This window comes from Poecilia formosa, unplaced genomic scaffold, assembly GCF_000485575.1.
Source record: "Poecilia formosa unplaced genomic scaffold, Poecilia_formosa-5.1.2 Scaffold271, whole genome shotgun sequence".
Lineage (NCBI taxonomy): Eukaryota > Metazoa > Chordata > Actinopteri > Cyprinodontiformes > Poeciliidae > Poecilia > Poecilia formosa.
Genome location: NW_006800210.1, coordinates 289,255 through 307,791, shown reverse-complemented (window position 1 = coordinate 307,791; position 18,537 = coordinate 289,255). Strand labels below are relative to the sequence as shown.

Genomic DNA, 18,537 nt, shown 5'->3' with positions numbered 1-18,537 from the left:
ATGTGCGTTCATAATGTAACAAGGAGTGTCCATCCCCTGATTGTTTCCATGGAGTTAAGAACAGCACATTTACAAGTTTGCTCTTTCTGCAATTGCAGGACTTAGCCAGAATCCTGAGCTGCATCCCCTCTGCACCAAACTTTTAACTTGACAAAATGCTGTCATGAAATCCTGTTATCCTGCCAACAGCTAAATCAAGAATTGTCAGGCAGTGAGACATGATTCATCACTCTAGAAAACATGCCTTCAATGCCCTCAAGTGCAGTGATGCTTTGCGCCACTGCATCCTAAGCTTTGCATTGCATTTGGTGATGCAAGGCTGGAAAGCCTCATTAAAACGGATGCCTGCAGCTGTGACATACACCCGCACTAATATTTGGTTAAACATCCCATAGCATGTTGTCTCTCAAGCCAATACTTTGTGTAGACATTAACAGGTTTCTGGCTGGACTTTTTAAACTGTTTTTATTGCAGAACTTGCTGAGTTTATTTGTGGTGGATATTTTCTTGGCTTTCGGGCATTGCCTAAAAATATGGTTGTGCTTAGGGCTTTTGTACAATGTATCTAATCTGATATATCAATTGTAAAACCAGTTCTCCTTAGATCCTAGTATGATAAGCAAATAACTTAGCATTCAGTAAATAATTTTGCATTTTTTTGGTAACACCATTTCCTTGCGAAAAGCCTTATGCTTTTGAAAAGCGTGTTTATTTCTGTTTAGATTGTGACACAATTGAAGGAAAATTAATTTGTTAGTTTAAGGAACAGAGTTCAGTTGTTCCCTTAGAAAATGTGCCAGAGTCCATCTGCCAAAAATCCAGACCTTCATGGCCAGAGGAGGCAGAGCTTGAGCTTTTTGCCCACAAGAATAAGTCTTCTTTCAATTTCCTCAACTTTATATCATAACAGCAGATAAAAGGGTGAAACCTTGGCAAAAAATACTGTTTTTTGTCAAGGTTTCAACTTCTGAAACTATGCCATTTTCAGTATCATGTGTGGCATTTGAAAAAAACTTTAACAACATCTACTTGTAATCTGGACATGCATAAAATATCTGTATAATAAAATTATAGAAAATTATCTCTTTTTTTTTAAACAACTTTTACAACTTTAAGTTTCTTTTTATCAAAAAACTGACTCCCTATGTAAACACACTGTGTGATTTTGTGGCAACTGCATCTGCCCTGAGGCACATTATCCCCAATTGAACATCTGCAGGTGTGATTTACCTTATTTTCTGACTGGGTTAAGTCAGGTGTCTTGGCAGTGGCATCGAGATCTGTCACTCCTCTGTTGAGGTTCAGGTCCTCGGCCGTCGGCACCTGGACCACGTCTTCGGCATCAATGTCCGTTTCCTCCGCGACGCTCGCTGGAGCCTTCTCTGCACCTGTTAGCTCGCGAGCTGGGCCGAGGAAAGTACACACACATACAGGTGGATAAGCACGCACGCCTACACACACACATGGAGGCATGAGCATGTAAACACACGCACACATGGGTACACACACATAAATGCTAGTAAGAAACATCATTGATACTGGAACAAACACATACTGAAAGTGAAGAGTCTAACAAAAGTTTTCCAGAATTGGAGTATCTTAGAAACTGCTGCGTACACTCATCCCACCACATCAATGTAAATCTCCATAAGCAATGTTTTAAATGACAACAATCCAGATTCTTTATGTCTCCTTTCATTTGTTTCCACAACTGAGAATACTACTCATATTTTTTGATCCTTGACTGGTTGCAAAGACTGAAGCTGGATTGTACTTTGTACTGTAAAAGTTATTCTGTTTTAGGCAGCTTTACCACAATGATACAATAGTCCTCTTTCAAACAATACATTGGAGAATTTGTTAAGTTCAGTGAGACGTACCCAAAATTAAAATTAGCAAAATTAGCACCTTGTGCTTTCAAAGTTCCATCTTACAAAACCATAAAAAAAACAATAATTTCATAAACCTATGATGTATTTGTTAGTCTATTTGCTGTTTGATTTGCAGTTGTCTCTCAAACTGAGCTTTAGGTCCATTACTTCAAAACATGCCTGCTTCTGACTCCCAAAATAAAAGCAACACTAACAATCAATGGTTGAAGAGGAAATATTGTGCATGAGTCAATAAACCACAAACAACCTCAATGAACATGACATTAATTTTGTAGTGTGAAAACTAATGATTTAACTCTAGTAACAAATAAAATATCAAAATGTACTGAAATAAATGATTTCTAAAAAAAAAATATTTTAATTTCAATAATGGAGATCATCCCAAGAGCATAGATGTCAACCCAGCTTGATGTTCCTGATCCTAACTTCAGCAAACACCTTTCTAGGTGGGTCTGTCATGGCACACTGACATTTTTTTATTTTTTTTAAATTTTTTTAAACTCTCACATAGTTTCATCAAAGCAAAAAAAAGTGGGTGATTTGGAGTGAGAAGCGGCTTTATCAGCAGCAACACTGTTTTCAGAAAATGTCTGATTCGTTTAGTTTCCTTCTTTTCAATAATCCAGGCAAATACAGTGCAAGTTATTTTTTAAATAGCTTAAACTTGATCATGTAGTGGAGTTTGTGTTTAGCTCTCCGATCCACTGTTATGTCTTTCCCTCCAGCTACAATAACCATCCACTATTTTCACCCTCCTCCTTTCCCACTGATCCTCTACTTCCTTTTTAAAATGACCACTTCAGTCCTCCCCCTCTACTTAAACCTAATTTCCAACAATTTGACAAGCAGCTACAGACTTCCCTCAAAATCATTTCATTCTTGATAACCTGCTCCCAGCTACGCTCTTCTATTTCTCCATTATCCCACCCTGACCCCCACTCTTTTTTCATCAACCCTGCTATCAGTGTTGCGCTCTGCTGCCTGTCTCTGTGCTATCTGTTGCTGACATGATTGCCTGCTGTTGTCTGAATTTTCCGGCTCAATTTTGCCTCTAGTCCACCAACACATTCATTACATTGACAGAAGAGCTTATTTTAGGTGTTGGAGAAATAGTTATTTATTCAAAGCTCGCTGACGAAAAGTTAATACAGATATGAGTGTTGATACTTCATAAAGTAATACAGAATTGTTATTTGACTCTCCACTCTCCACTGGCCCTGCATAAATGCTCAGGAGGAGGAATTGCTGCAAAGTCAAAACTTCAACCAATGAACTAAATTTGACTCCTTTGTCTAATAACTATGACCAAATCGGAATATATGTATTTGACTTAGAATCTGTCCATATTACTGTATTGAACTGACAATATATGAATTGGATTTGTTTGTCTTTTACAGTTGTTACAAGCAACATTTGTTATCTGTGAATGAATTGCATGGAATTGAACAATAATGTAGGCAATTTTGTGCACTTTCCCCACAACTGCCCCACATTGTCCTGTGACCTTTTCTATCCCAACTCAATTGAAAGCTGAAGATGGTAATGTGCGAAAGGAAAGGTAATTTACATAAATGCAAATATATATTTTAAATATGCATCTAGTGGAGTGTAGTACTCTTTCCACAGCGTAGTTGGGACTTTAACATGACACAAGCGTATAAACACCTTGATTCTCTACAGGATTTAAGAACAATTTATTTTAGGATTAAATAATTAGGAGTAGATGGGAAGTCACACATTCATATTATTTATAGTGCTGTAAGGACAAGCCAGTAAGCTGGCCCTCTAGTTGGAGAAAACCAAACTTGTTCTTTTAAACAACCAGTTAAGAATTGAATCCAGTTCCAGCACAAGTTAAGAAATGGGACTGCCTTAGTGAAAAGAAAAAAAGAAAAGAAAAAAGAATGGAGTGTACAGTAATAAAGAAAAAAGTTAACACTACAAAATGACTTTTGGCTTAGAACTACTTAAGTGGGGTGTAATATCACATTCTTGTCGTAGAGCTAATATATTGTCTTTCTTCATTCTCATAATTGAGTTTTAAGACTTTAATTAAATGTCTTGTTCTCAAAGCAAAAATTACAATGTCAAGTATCATAAAAAATAGGACATAAATTTTCATTAATACTGATGGCAATGTTTAGCATTTCCAATTTTGTGTTCTTTTCTTTGAAAAGTTAAATAAGATTGTATTGTTAGCCGGGATTCTGTCTGTGCTATTGTTCTCGAATGCTTCCTCTGACAATGAAATTTAATCTACTTTCTCCACCGCTCCCTGCTGCTCAACCCAGTTTTCCATCCCCTCTTCTCTTTAATCAACTTTTACATTTCTTCTCTTTTTACCCAGGCCCAGTTCCTTGCAAAATGCATTTCGTCTTCCTCTTCTGCTCGCTCCCCTTTTTTTAAATTCTCTAATCCGCCATCTTCCACTTTTCTATCCCCTCTCCTTTTATTGCTGAGATAATTAGTTCTCCAGATAAGCTCACTAGCTGTGCACGACGGCTCTTGTGCTATTTCACGCAACCAGTCCGCCAGTGTGAGAGAGAGCATATGTAAAAGGACTCTCTCTGTATGCATGTGGGGTCCTCTTACATCTGTGTGGATGTACAATCAAAACCAGTGGGTGATCTCTGGGCTCATCAGCATGTGAAATATGAGCTTCCCTCCGGCGGGTTTGGGGTTCTGAAGATAACACATTGGGACTCTGCTCTATAATAACTGGAACGGCTGCGGTTAAAGAGTTTGTGGACTTTTTCTTCTGCTAAATCTCCATGTCCGTTCTCTCAGAACTCATTCAGAGCCGCATGCCGCGGGGCTCCAGGGAAAGCCCGTCATGTCCAGGAAGTCAGCAGCAGATAAGGAGAACTCAGCCCATCAGTATTATTGTACAGTAAAATAATTTGTAACATTGACCCCAGTGTTACCCTCCTCTGTATGTCGCGATTAGATACTTCTATGTCAGCATCAAAGCATTTGGATCCAGATTATAATGCATATTGTTTTCTCTGGGCTGATAGCAACATGGGGGTACACAATCATTAGTCAAACAAATGAGTTGGTGTTCTGAAGAAATCAAGAAGCTAGTAAAGCACTGAGACATATCTGGCCAAACAAAAGACAACTTCTTTTCAGATTTAAAAATATGTCACATGACCACCAGAGGCAGGCCAGAATGGCAAACCTGCTTAGCTGTGGAGATGAAGAATACACTGGAAAATGATGAGTTGCTGGTTCCTGCCTCTAAGCAAATAGCAAAGTGCTAAAATTAGTCATGATAATTTAAGTAACTAAATTCAGTTTACTTTTCCAGCACAAATCCACAACTAATTTCATCTCATCAACTTTACAACATAAGTGCATCCAATCCGTTTTTGCTATACAAATTTAGTCTAAATTTATTAAAAATCAGTTTAATCAAACACAATACAACCATATAGTGGCTCCATAACATATCATGGATATGTCATCATCGTTATCCTCCTCATCATCATTACAATATCAGTTTGTGTAATAGTCACATTACAAAGAACTGCTGAGAGAGTACAATAACTCCTGGTTAATATACTCAAAGTGTTCTGAACATTGTTTTTGCAAGCCAAGACCAGACAAGAACACCGACTAGAACTAGAGCCTTAAAAAGGAAGAGGGGAAGTGTGGGTCTTTGGAATCATTAGACGTCGAGGTAGAGCAGACTAACATGGTCTCTAGGGTAAATACACACAGACTTCTATGTAAGTAAATGTCTACTGAAAAAAGTTTTTGTGGCGTAGACTTAGGAAACTGCATTGGAAACTGTGAAAGATTTTGAAATTTGAATTGTTTTAAAGAGGCATACATACATTATTGAACTGCTCCCCCCTCAGACAAGCTGTTAGTTTGACTCTTCCGTCAAAACCAATCTCTGTTTATCCAGACTGAGCTGCCTCTGATCACTGACTAGAGCAGGTAGGCTTGTTTCAACATCTTCAGAAAGCTAATTCAAAAAGCAGACCCTCTGAAATATTACTCTGAGAAATACACTTCACCTTTGAATCTTGGATTATTTGATGCAACTGCAGCATAAAAGTAAGACTGATTTTAGATGAGTTACTTTCACTCTGGAAATAAATGAAAAAGTTGGTGTGGAGTTTAGAAAAAAAAATCTGAATTGTGCAGAAAATTAACTGTATACTGTTGCAAGCAAATGGGTCCGTGTATATTCAGGCAGTTCGTTTTTCCGTTTGAAACAAACAAAAAAAAGCACTTGCTTTTCCATTTTTTGCTGTTTAAACTGAAATGAAAGATGGGACAGCAAACCTTTGACTGATTTTGTGCAAAAAACGAAAGTAGAAAAATGTGATAATGAGCGTTCGATTTGATTGTTTTTTATGAGTCAAGTGGTCTGACTGAAAAGTTCTCTGCTTACGCTGTGGCCGTGTCACACAGTGTTACACACTGTCTATATACAAACTATAGACATAGAATCTTGATAGTTTCATGCTATATACTGTAGTATTTTTTTGCAAACTGTAAGTCAGTTTAAGTTGTGCTCCTGTGAGGGACAATTAATACCAGTCACCCACGAAAAAGAAAGGTTAGCCTGAGTTTTTATACTACAATGAGAGAAGAAACTCCCTTCCTCCTGAAAATGTCTATGTTTTTAGGGCAGCATCTCTTGCACTGTCAGACCTTTGATGAAGAGGAAAAGACATGATAGAAACAGAGCCACTTTATACCGAGGCAGGGTGCTCAGGGTCAGAAGTTCTTATCGGAAGTGATGAATGGTACGGATAAATAGACTAGCTGGTGCCAGAGCTTCTGACCGGCTCATATCCCAAATGAGCTGATGACCTCAGCCAGCTTGTTTCCTCCTCAAGGTTAAGGTGCAACAATGACATTTACCATTTCTGTCTTAGAATGCTGTTAACACTAGATTAGATGTAATTTACTCATGTTACAGTCTAAAATGTCAGGCTTTAATTTTTATAACAAATGTTTACTAGGTTTGGAGAAAATGACAACATACTAGTCTTTGTATGACAGACTTGAGAAACATGAGATGTCTCTCATTCTTACCATGACTTTACTTCAAGGTGCTTCTGCAATTGCATGTACGCCTTTCAACAACTTTGATTAAAGCAGCACTAACCCTGAACTCTGTAGCTCTTTTGTACCTCCTTTATTTTTTATGAGAAACAACTGAACAGGCAGTATCACCGCTTCTTTATACCTTGAAGCAGGTAATAAAAAAGTCAAAGCAGCATTAAAAAACACAATGAGTAGCTGTGCAAGTGATGCAAATTGACCTTTGAATGTGTGTGTTGTGTGTTTGTACCAGAGGAATCGCCACCATTTTTTTCACCGTTGCAGTCCGCCTTTCCATCTGCATTTTGCTGTGTATGCTGTAGACTCAGTTTATGACAAACCTCAAACGCCTGGCCAACTGTCCGGACGATGCGCATGGCCTGACTCTGGTTGGGGAATGAGAAAGAAGAAAAAACAAAAAGAAAATAAGTTGGGACTTTCACAACAGAAAAAACAAACCTGCTTAATTTTAAAGACTGTGCTTTGATGCATGTAGGAACTCAAACTGAGCAATAAACAGAGAGACGTTTATTGCTTTTCTGGTAGCACCGATGGATCTAAAAACTGTGGTTTGATCAACACTCTTAATGATAAAGGCTGTTAGTCAAAGAAGCAGATTATTCATTTATATGCTGTCTGCATTTGCATATATTTGGTTCCATACTAGTGTTGCAGAAATTCTTTAAATGGAGACTACAGTTTTTTTTTTGTTTTTTTTTGCTGATCAACTGCATGAGACCATGCCTTTAAATACAGCCAGTTACTCACATGGTCCTTCTTATAAATACTTAAACTTTTGAAGCGGCGTAAAGAACATACTTTCATTTCACAGTCTAGCCATGAAAAAAGAATGAAGAGAAGCAGCCAAACATTTGTCATTCATCTTGGCCAATTTCTGGTTCCATATCTCCTAAAAGGTTTTTCAAAATGTCAGGTTTTCAAGCGATTTTTAGCTACAGGTCATATTGTTCCAGCAGTACAAAGCACTGTGATTCGGTATTGTCTACAAAAAGAACTAGCTGCCCTGTGTGACGGGCTAAACAGGATGGGGACAAAGCCAATTAAGGCAAACTAAGATCTTTGTCTAAACCATCCCTAAGCCAGTGGCATAGGTTTCTGTGTACAAAATCAAAAGTTTTAAAAAAACATTCATTAATATCAAAGTAACATTTAATATACAGAAAGATATATTTCTCTATTTATGTTGCAGAATATCTTAATTTCACAAGTCTCGACACAGTGAGCAGAGTGAGCCTCATTTCCATCAGGATCAGACACTTGATTCCTCCTGGATCACCTTGTGTTCAGGAATCTGTTGTGGATTCTGTATCATTAGGTCAGATAATATCACTTTATGATATTCCACACAGAGAGATTGTTTGCGTTTACATTTTAATCTCTAAAATGTCACAGTGCGTTTTGATGGAGTTGTTTCTTTACCCACAGATGCACTGATTTGGCTGTGTTTGCTTGTGTCTCACTTTTCTAGCTGATGCCCTGCTTTAAATTCACATGACATGTAAAAAAAAAAAAAAAAGAAAAGTGATGATATCCATTTGCTATCAGGTTTCTCCCTTTACTTGTTTGTTCTTGTACAGCGGTAAAGAAAAGGAAATTATTTTATTTTTAGGCACTGAGCCCAGACAACAAACTCCATTTATCCTCAGATTCAACACAAACTAAAAGTCAAGCAAAATGTATAGGAAAATACATAAGTTTGCTGCTAACTTTAAAGCAAGCTTAAATGTTGCCCCATGCAGTGTAAAGGACACACGTGGCTGTGCAACCCCAGGCTCTGTATCAGATGTGGAAATTTAAGCTGGCTTTTCCAACATCAAGGTTTTGGGATGCAGCTTCAGGCCGAGGATACATTCAGCATAAAGTCATAGCACTTGATCTCCATGCCCTCTCTTGCAAAATATAGGCAAGTTTAGGTAGAATTGCAGAATATCCATTTGTCCAGAAGGTGTTTAGACCAAGATGATCAGAGATTAATCAGCTCTGAAAATATATTTTTTTTCCAAAACATATTTCTGATTTATTTTTTGAAATTCATTTTTAAACAGGTAATGTACACATTAACTGTAAGTGATACCACACACACACTGACAGCATGAAGAACTGAGGACTGTTTTAGAGAGAAAATAAGCTTGGAAAAGACTTACTATATTCATATATGATAAGACTAAAAGTACATATGATTTGAATGATATTTTTGGAGTGTGGGCACCACCAGATAATACATATATATTTCAACACCCAGATCTATATCTAGAACTGATTTTAAATATTTTCTGAGGATGGAGATGCTAAAACTAGAGTGCAAACCTTTGAAACCAAAGCATTATCCTTTACAACACTCTAGCTGTGCCAGAAGCATTGTGCAAGCTCCAGATGGTTTATGTGCTCCTTTGGGAAAAGGGAATGATGAATTAAAGCGGTGAAGCTTAATTGTGATAAAAGTATGCACACGCGTATCTGTGTCTCTGGAAGAAAGAGTAGATTTGACCTTTGCATTTGTCCCTAAATTACTGCGCTATGTTGACAGCACACAGTGGAATCAGAAAAAAGAGATTGCAGTCAGTGATAAAAGTTTTACTTCCCACCTCTGGTTAAATATATTTTAATGGGTCCCTTTATCATGGGGCAAAGGATCAACAGCTCAGAACATTTGTTAGACAATGCAGCTCTGCATTGCTGTGACAAAACTTTATTATAACATCTACAAACTGCTTAGGCTGCTCTGCCAAAGGTATAAATCCAAATCCTGAGCTGACAGTATTATTAATACTTTTTTCACAGCTTGCTGGCCAATTAAAGCACTACATAGTGTAATTAATATACCAATATACCAAAACCTTGAATTACCCCCGACGTGTCCAATGAAACCTTGCTAGAATGTTTCCAGTGTTGTCAATGTTGAAAGGACACTGGCTCACGAATCACTCATCTTTTACAGTCAGTTAATTTTTGATGAAGACAGTTGTCCCCTTTCTAAACATTTCTTCCCTGGGCTGGTTTTCTCAGTGGTGTCTAGTTTTGGCAGCTGACAGAACCACTAAGTGATTTGTCACTCACATGCAAAGTCTCTTTGCTCCGCTGAAAAGATGTGTAATAGTTTTTATGCCGGACATCTGTCACTATGTCTTTTTCTCTCTGCCTATTACTTTTCCTCTGTCAGCGAGACTGAATAAATGTACCTTCCCTCTATCTCTGTTATTTTATCTCCCTTTACTCTATACATCAAGCTGGCAGCAAGCTCGATTCTCACAGCGATGAATTCTCTCAAACTATAGGACAGGGCCTCGTCAGAGGTGTGTTGCATTATTTATCCTGAAAAACCCACCAAGGTTTAGTCTTGGAATAAACAAAGAGAAGGGGACAAAAGGGAACAATTAAATCCAGGACAAAGGCAGGGAAAACAAAGGGAGAGGGGAAAGGGATTCACCTCTGATTAAAGACATTGCCATATTTTTCTGCACCAATGATGAGCTGATTCATTCACCTTCTCTATCCAATGTGGAATTAATTACACTTTTTTAAAAATAATTGTATTAAGGATCTAATCAGTTAACAATTAAACACTAATTCATTCACTGTTTTGTAATAATAACCTTGATCAAATACAGAATATACATTAAGATTTCAATTTAAAATCAAAAATTAGACGGCAAAATAAGGGTCAAGGTCTTTAATTTATCTTCAGAAAGGTTAAGGATAGATATTAAAATATAGATCAACTTGAGCAGAAGGAAAGTCTTAAGGTGATTGTTGTATGGAGTCACGCTGACAAATAAATGTGGCAACATATTGATATATTTACTGGCTTACTTCCCAGCCTCTCTCAATATTACAACTCTTGTTATATTTTTAAGCCAATGGGAGCTCAAAAGAGCTAAATTGCAAAAACTTAAATCCAGTCCTTACAGAAAAAAGACTGCAGTTATGACAGGTAACAGCAAATTAGCCTTAGAGAGAGAGATAGGGGGTAAAAAAGAAAGATAATTTAACTGAGAAATTGTTAATCAATAAAGAGTGCTGAGAGGCCACTAAATTCTATCATCTTAACTGGGCTGTATCAGAATAAGACCCTGTACTGTGATTATATCTGGAAAAAAAACCTACTCACTTTCTGGTTTGTCAGTTTTTTTTTTTTTTTTTTTTTGGCCTAGTTTGATGCAATGTGATAACTGGGGGGCTTAGCCTGTATTTTACAGAGACACAGCTATGGCAGTGTTCCAGATCTCATTGAAAGCCTTTATTTGCTTTGGATTAGGAGAGGTCAGCCAGAGGGCTGTTGTTCAAACTGCTTTGGTTAAACTAAACTTGTATACCACATACAACAAGGAACATCCTCCAACAGTCCTAAAACCATTAACTTTTTATATCCAACTACAGAAGCATCTCTCACCGCAGCTCCAAAATGTACCACCCCGAGCTTTCCTCATGCTTTGTGGTCGCTTCAGTTCTGAGATGTCTCATCATACTTTCATTCGGTTTGTAACCATTCCTGCCAGTGGTGACAAGGTTTTGGCTCTGCTATGTGGAAACATCTGTGGAAAATACCCACAGAGGTTTCTTTTCATCATGCAACTCTGTCATGAACTTTTCAAGAAAATGCAAAGATAAGGGTCTGCGGGTATGTCCAGAAATCATTTGGTGAATATCATGGAAGAAAAGTTGGGCTGAATTTGCATGGCATAGAATTTGCTGCAAAACGACACCATGTGAGGTTCAATAGGAATGGGGACCATCAAGTTTGAACTACATGTGCACCATAGACTGAGAGTGTCTTTAATAGAGTGATACACTGTGAAAAGAATGTGACAAAGACATGCAAATTCCTTGAGCTTTTTCTCATTTTGCCTTATTGTGTCGGCAAATTGCAGCATATTTTATTGTTGTTTCATGTTGTTTCAGATCTCTTGTCTACATTATGGTATGAGAGTATATTTTTTGAAACTCTTAACTATTAAACATTTTAAATGTGTGGTGTGTATTTGTGTTCAGTGCTCTTTACACCGATATGATTACATAAAATCTTGGGGAAACAATTACCATAAAAAGTCACCTAGTTATAGAATAAATTCAACTGTTATGTGAAGGAGTCAGAGGTTTCTTAGAGAATATCTATGAACAAACAAGATTATGAAGACTTTGGAAAACAGCAAGTAAGTCCTGGAAGAAGTTGTGGAGGGGAAGATGAGCTGGGTAACAATTTCCTAAACTTTGAGCAGAGAAAATGCCTGCTACTGAAACTTCATGTTTCAGTGCCGTACATGAGCATGATCAACAGCGCTAAGATCCTCCCCCTGCCTCTGATTGTGACCGAATGGTGCATTTCTGCAGATGACAGTACAACCACAGGGGAGAGGCAGAGAAAATGTATTTTTTCCAAAAGTTATCTGACTCATACAATGTTGTCAGGACAGTTTAATTTTTAACTTTTTTTTTTTTTTACAGCCAGAAACTAGATAACCTATTGTCTCACAGAATTCCAATAAAATCAATTAAACATTAGTGTAAGGCTACCACTACGGTCATGCAGTTTTAAAAATAACCTGGACTCTTCCCTCTTGTTCAATAAGAGGACAGGTGCAAAAGTTTCAGGAGTAAAATACATTATATTCTAATTTGCAACTGAAAGGAAAGCACAAAGTCAACAGTCTTTCAGCGAAAGCTCTGGTCTTTCTGTCTGGTATAATGATGGGAATGTTTAAAATGGAGGTGGGCAGCATCATTTCAGTGGAGTGGTTTGCTGGTTTGGAATTTTGGGGATCAATAACTTGATCCATCCATAGTTTATACACTCTTGTCCTTTGAGAGTTTCAGGAGAGATGGGGTTAATGTTACAGGACTATTTTTTTTTTTAATTGCCCACCGAGAAATCTTTGGGTTGCAATATATTGGGATTTTAATGAAAATATAGAAACATTTTTGCTGAAACTATAGGACTTTGACAAAGATTTTTTCATTCCATATACAAGTTCTCTGAATAGAACCGAGTTGCACCAAAACAAAACACTGGAGCTGAACCCAAAGAAAATGTGTCACATGTCACTAGTGTGTCTGCATTTGGGAGTTTTCTGTGATCTGTTTTATGTGCAACACACTTATTCAAACAAGCTGTGCTCCACAATGTGCCTCTGTTTGTTCTGCTTTGCTGGCCTGATTTTAGAGAGATATTGATGACTAGATGCATTGATGTATGTTTTTATCTTTTTTTTTCAAAACCTCTTTCTCTTTCTTACTGTTTATTCAACGTCACATGCTGTTCTTATTTTTTTTTCTTTAATTATATAAAGCACCTTGAAATGCCCTGCTGCTGAAATGTGCTATACAAATAAAATTTGATTGATTGATTGATTGATAGAATCATGATTTGTGATAAACCAGAGGCAGCTCAAATTGAGGTTGCTCTTGGCTGATTTATGATTAAACTGCTTTGTGAAAACACAGTTTCAAAGTTGTTTTTACCCTAAAAAGTAACAATTATTTGAGTTTGCATTTGACAAGATGATTGGTTTCACACCTGTTCTTATTTCTGATGACAATATTGGTGTAAGAATAATGAAGGTTGTTTTTAACCTGTTTTTGTTTTGTTTTTGTTTTTTTAGCTTGCATGGGTTAATTTGGCACTCATTCATTCTTCGTCCATATTTGGTCTCTAGAAACAGATGTGCAGAGTTTCCTCTACTTATCAGCTGGTAAGGCTCTTAAATCCCTGAAAAAATATTAAATACTCAAACATGAGTGACCTTTAGGATTTTCAGGTAAGCAGTGAAGAGACTTTCAACTCCTAATTCACTAAGAAAATGCTTAGACTGCAGTGCAGATTTATCTTGTCCTGCCTTGGCAGCTTCGTCCTGCAGGGGCAAAAAAACAGAAGCTCCAAGGGTGCCTTGGCTCGATAACAAAAGGAGATGATCCTCTTTTGCCCTCAGGGTTGCTAGGAAGAGTCTGTATGGAGCAGGCTTATTCAAGAACAATGCATTGATGCTGAATTGGGTTGGGATATGGGGAGTTCAGAGACTTTGTCAATAACCAACTCTCTGTGTTTGTGCTGCTTTTTTATTGATTCTTTATGTTAATAATTTTTTTTATCCCATTAAGTTTGCAAACAAATTTGCTTTTCTATAATATCAATATATTTCAATTATCTTTTTGTGTAATCTCCATTTTTTTTCCTCATAAAATATCACCCTAAGTCCTATATAACGTACAATTGCAAGTGTCTTTTTAGCAAATTGGGTAAATAAATGCAATCTTGTGATTTTAGCAGCAGGTTCCCTACTTATGCTCTGGTAAACAGAAGGCAGCTGCTTATCAAAATACTTGTTGCATAAGCTGAATTTGGATATTTTAATCACTGTAGCTATGGTCAAAGCTAGGCATGATGTTGCGTGTTCTCTCTATGCTTCTTTTGTTCTTCTCTCATCTCCCTCTTTCCCTTTAAACTTTATCCACACAGAGTCTCACAGAGTTTTATATCAAGTGAAGCAACATCGCTAAAGTTGTAATGCTTACTTTCTCAGTACCATACTGCTGAACAGGACATTTTAAAAACATGAATACATATAAAATAATAATAATAATAATAATAATAATAATAATAATAATAAAAACTATCTGAGACAGGGAAACTAATCTTCAGGGATGCATGGGTAGTGGGGAGGTCTTTTGGAAAATTAAATCTAGAACTGACCTGATCCTTTCATTTCTGAAATGTGAAGTTCAGAATTGCCATAAATGCCAGAATGCCAACAGGGATCACAGACAATCTTAACCTTATAAAATATCAAATACTATCCTGAAAAGTTCACTTTCATAAACCGCCGGTACAAAGTCCCATCACCCAGACTGAGAAACTCTGCTCTGACCCCTTGTTTGGAACTCCACCTCTGACTCTGTTCTGAGCTCAAACTCCCTCTGCAGGAGAAAAAGCACTACAGTGCACAACCGCACGCAGGCAGTGACCTTTCAGCAATGGAAGAATTGAGTATTTGGATGAATACTTTACTGCTCTATAACTAGCACTTCAATTCTGAATAATAGAGGCCAGCCCATTCATTAGATTCTATTAAAGTGTTAATGAGAAGCGATGGGGGGTGAATGAGAGAGCATTGGGGAGAAGGAGAGGAAGAATTTCACACAGGCCCAGTAAAAGTGCTATTGTGATTTAAATCAGATACCCTTCTATCTGGCAGAAGGAAATACATTTTTCTAAGTCTTCTACTTAACTGCTTCGTAACTGTAATCGACAATTATCCACTCAGAACACACTCATGCAACGTTGACTGTTACTGGAATGAGAGTAAATGCATGAATTTATGTACAGCTATTATAAGTCAATTCTGTGGTGCTGAAATAAATTGGACCAGTGCAAAAACTGTTGCTAATTTCACTTAACTCAGATTTTATCAAACTTCTTAAAAATAATTACATAAATCTGTACTTGAACAGAACCCTATAACAGATTATTAGGGCCACTGCAGATAAAAGAAAAAAAAAAAAAAACGAAGCATGGAGGAATACATTTCTACCAAAATATGCAGAATTTTGAGATTAATTTAACACACTAAAAATAAATTTAAAAAATGCATATTCTCTGATGTCAAAAAGTTATAAATTAGCAAGTAAAATAATGCAGCTTTACACAACAAAATACATAGATTCATTATATTAATTGTGGCATAGTTTTGATACTGAAAAGTCAGAAAAAAAATATTATATATATTACGATGTCAGATATTTGTAAAAAAAATAAAAAAAGTGACAGACCAAGGTGATCAATTAAAAGGTACACGTCTGGAAAAGTATTATTTGGTGCACATAGGCACCAGTAACAGAATGAAGTCTCCCAAGAACAGGCTCACCATGAACAAGATTCACAATACACACCAGAGATGATGGGAGAGAAGCTACTGCACGGCTGCATCAAATAATAATATTATTTGTACAGCTCTATACAAAATCAATATCTCCTAAGGCTTATGGACAGAATTGTATTAAAAAAAAAAAAGATTGAAAGAAGTTAAAATAGAAACATTCTATAAAAGACTGAAATGTTTTACTAAAAATACAGATTTTTGGTTCTTTCTAAAAGCTGTGGCATTAGACAGATGAGCAACAGCGGCACAGAAAACTCATGTTGAGCTCAGTTGGGATCTCAACACTTGAAGAAATTTGGGGTGAGTGGAGCGGAGTGAGAGGGTTGTGGTTTGTGGGTTGAGAAGTTCTTTGAGTTACAGAGGGACATTTCCATATGGGCATTCATGAGTGAGGAGAGAGATTTTGAAATCAATCCTGAAGGAGATGGGAAGCCGGTGCAATTTTTTTGCAATCTCACTAAGATAGCTGTAAGGTTTTGGACATATTGAAGACTCTGAAGACTCTTTCTAGAGATTCCTAGAAGCAGTGATTTACAACAGTCCAGTCTGCACTTGGGAGATGTCGTTCTGGTATACAAAAAGACGCTTTGGAAAATAGTATCCAGATGTGCATCCCCTACATTTTTCACCACAACCAATTTATCAATCCATCGTCTGTAGTCAGGGTCAATGGCGGGCTGGTGGCCATATATTGTGGTCAATGTGAGATGTGGGACACACCCTGGATGTGTAGCCAGTGCATCACACATTGTATTGTTAATACAATCAACAATTTTCAAACAAACAAAAATAAATAAATTTGCTGTAAATCTTCACCGTTCAAAGTTAATTTGTCTGTAATCTTTGACACAAATTCACACTGACAGTTTCTTTAACATATGGCTTCAAAATCCTGGCTACCCAGCAGACATTTGGTATGTGACACTTTCCATTTTTCTGCTCAGACTGTGAAACTGCATGCGTGCGCGTGTGTGTGTGTAGGTGTGTGTATGTGTGTGTCTGTGCCCGGATGCTTATGGGTCAATGTCAGTCTGTATGGAAGAGATAATGAGGCAGTGTGTGCTTCACCCAGCTAACCCCTGGATTTAACTGACAAGTCCTCCGAAATTGGCTGCAGAAGTGGAAAACTGGGAGAGCATTGTCTAACTATGTGTTGTTTGTTCTTAGCAGTATTTCTTTTTTTTTTTTTTTTTGCTGTAATTTAACCCAAAGGACTCAAAAATATTTTTCTCAGACCTGAGCAATGACAGCTTCACATCGAAAACAGAAATTACAGCTGCTTCAACTAAGTATGTCTTTGTATGGGATGTCAACTTGACAGAGACTGAGGAATTGCTTTCAACTCTATTGCACTTACACACCAAGAAAATACTGAAAATAACACTCTACTATCTAATTATTTCCGGCATACAGCAAAAAAGCTTGAAATGAAAGACATGACTGAAAAAAGAAAACTAAATTCTTTCACAAAACAGAAAAATATCAACTAAGGATAGCCAGTGATTACAGTATGTTATCTAATCTATATTTTTACTTTAGACTAATTAAATAAATCTGATAATAAGGTTGGGCAATTGGATGATTTTATTGACCATTGACTACAGGCTACACCCTTGTATGGTTGTTTTTTAAGAGCAATTTTTTATTTTACTTTATTTTTTTTTAACTTTCTTAATTACCATAATAACAGTGCTAGATTGAAGCCAAATTATAGGCATTTTCGGCACAAATCATTGCTGATAGTTGCTTCATACTGAGCAGCGTGGTGACGGCCATTTTCACCGTTTTTTTTTTTTTTTTTTTTTTTTCGCTACATCTGGACAATTTTAGATCAGAAAAAATCTGGACTGCCTTATCCAAGATCCAATCCAGATAATTTAAGAAAATAGCCTGAGTGCTCATTCTAGTATTTTGCAACAGTTGAAAAGTAGGCATATCAGTGGTTTGATAACTGTCTCAACCATGCCCAGTTGAAAAACATTGTGCAGACTCCATTTAGAAAGATTTAGCTGTGAAAACAGCACTAGTAACATCTAATTTGATATACAGCATACAGATTTCCATTTGCATTGATAAAACCTCATTGATTTAGCAAATTTAATCTATATTTTCATCAAATGAAAATGGTAAACTGGTAAAACTCATGTTTTTGGCAAACTTATGGAAGGGTGTGTCTCACCTTCTTCTTGGACTTGAACACATTACAGCGGAAAACATTGCTCTGACCATCTCTGGCAATGTAGCTGAAGATCTTCAAATCTTGTGAGTCATGAGAAACGTAGAATATTCTAAACAAACAAAACAAAAAAACAGCAAAATGTGAAGTAGTTAAGAATGGATGTACAAAAAAACCCCAACAAATCAAGGCAGCTCTTTAAAAACATATTTTGTGGTAAGGAGAAATGAGATGAGAGCAGTCTAATACATTTTTTTAATGTACAACTTGTTTCTTTTTGTAAGAAACAAACATGTTAAGAAGTTACTTAATTTGGTGGAGTGGTTATTTGGACACATCAGAAAGACAATTTCTATTGCTTTTTGTTCAGCCAGGAACAGGAAGTTCACAAAAACAAAAATAAAGTGTAAACATAACCGAGGTTTAGGTGCAAAAACGTTCTGCTGGTGGGGAAAGATTACAGAAACCAGTTGTGAAGAGATAAATAACATCCTGCAGAGCATGTAAACACAAG

The 18,537-nt window shown here is 36.9% G+C and overlaps 1 protein-coding gene across 1 annotated transcript in view; it reads right to left on the bottom strand.

Annotated features, from left to right (window-relative positions):
* LOC103151121 (carboxyl-terminal PDZ ligand of neuronal nitric oxide synthase protein-like) overlaps positions 1 to 18,537 on the bottom strand; it is a 92,762-nt gene that overhangs the window by 549 nt on the left and 73,676 nt on the right. The window contains exons 4-6 of the mRNA XM_016681148.1: positions 18,027 to 18,135; positions 7,207 to 7,342; positions 1,231 to 1,403 (exon numbers count right to left, since the gene is read on the bottom strand). Of these exons, the coding sequence (XP_016536634.1) occupies positions 1,231 to 1,403; positions 7,207 to 7,342; positions 18,027 to 18,135 (418 nt within the window). The remainder of the gene's footprint in view (positions 1 to 1,230; positions 1,404 to 7,206; positions 7,343 to 18,026; positions 18,136 to 18,537) is intronic.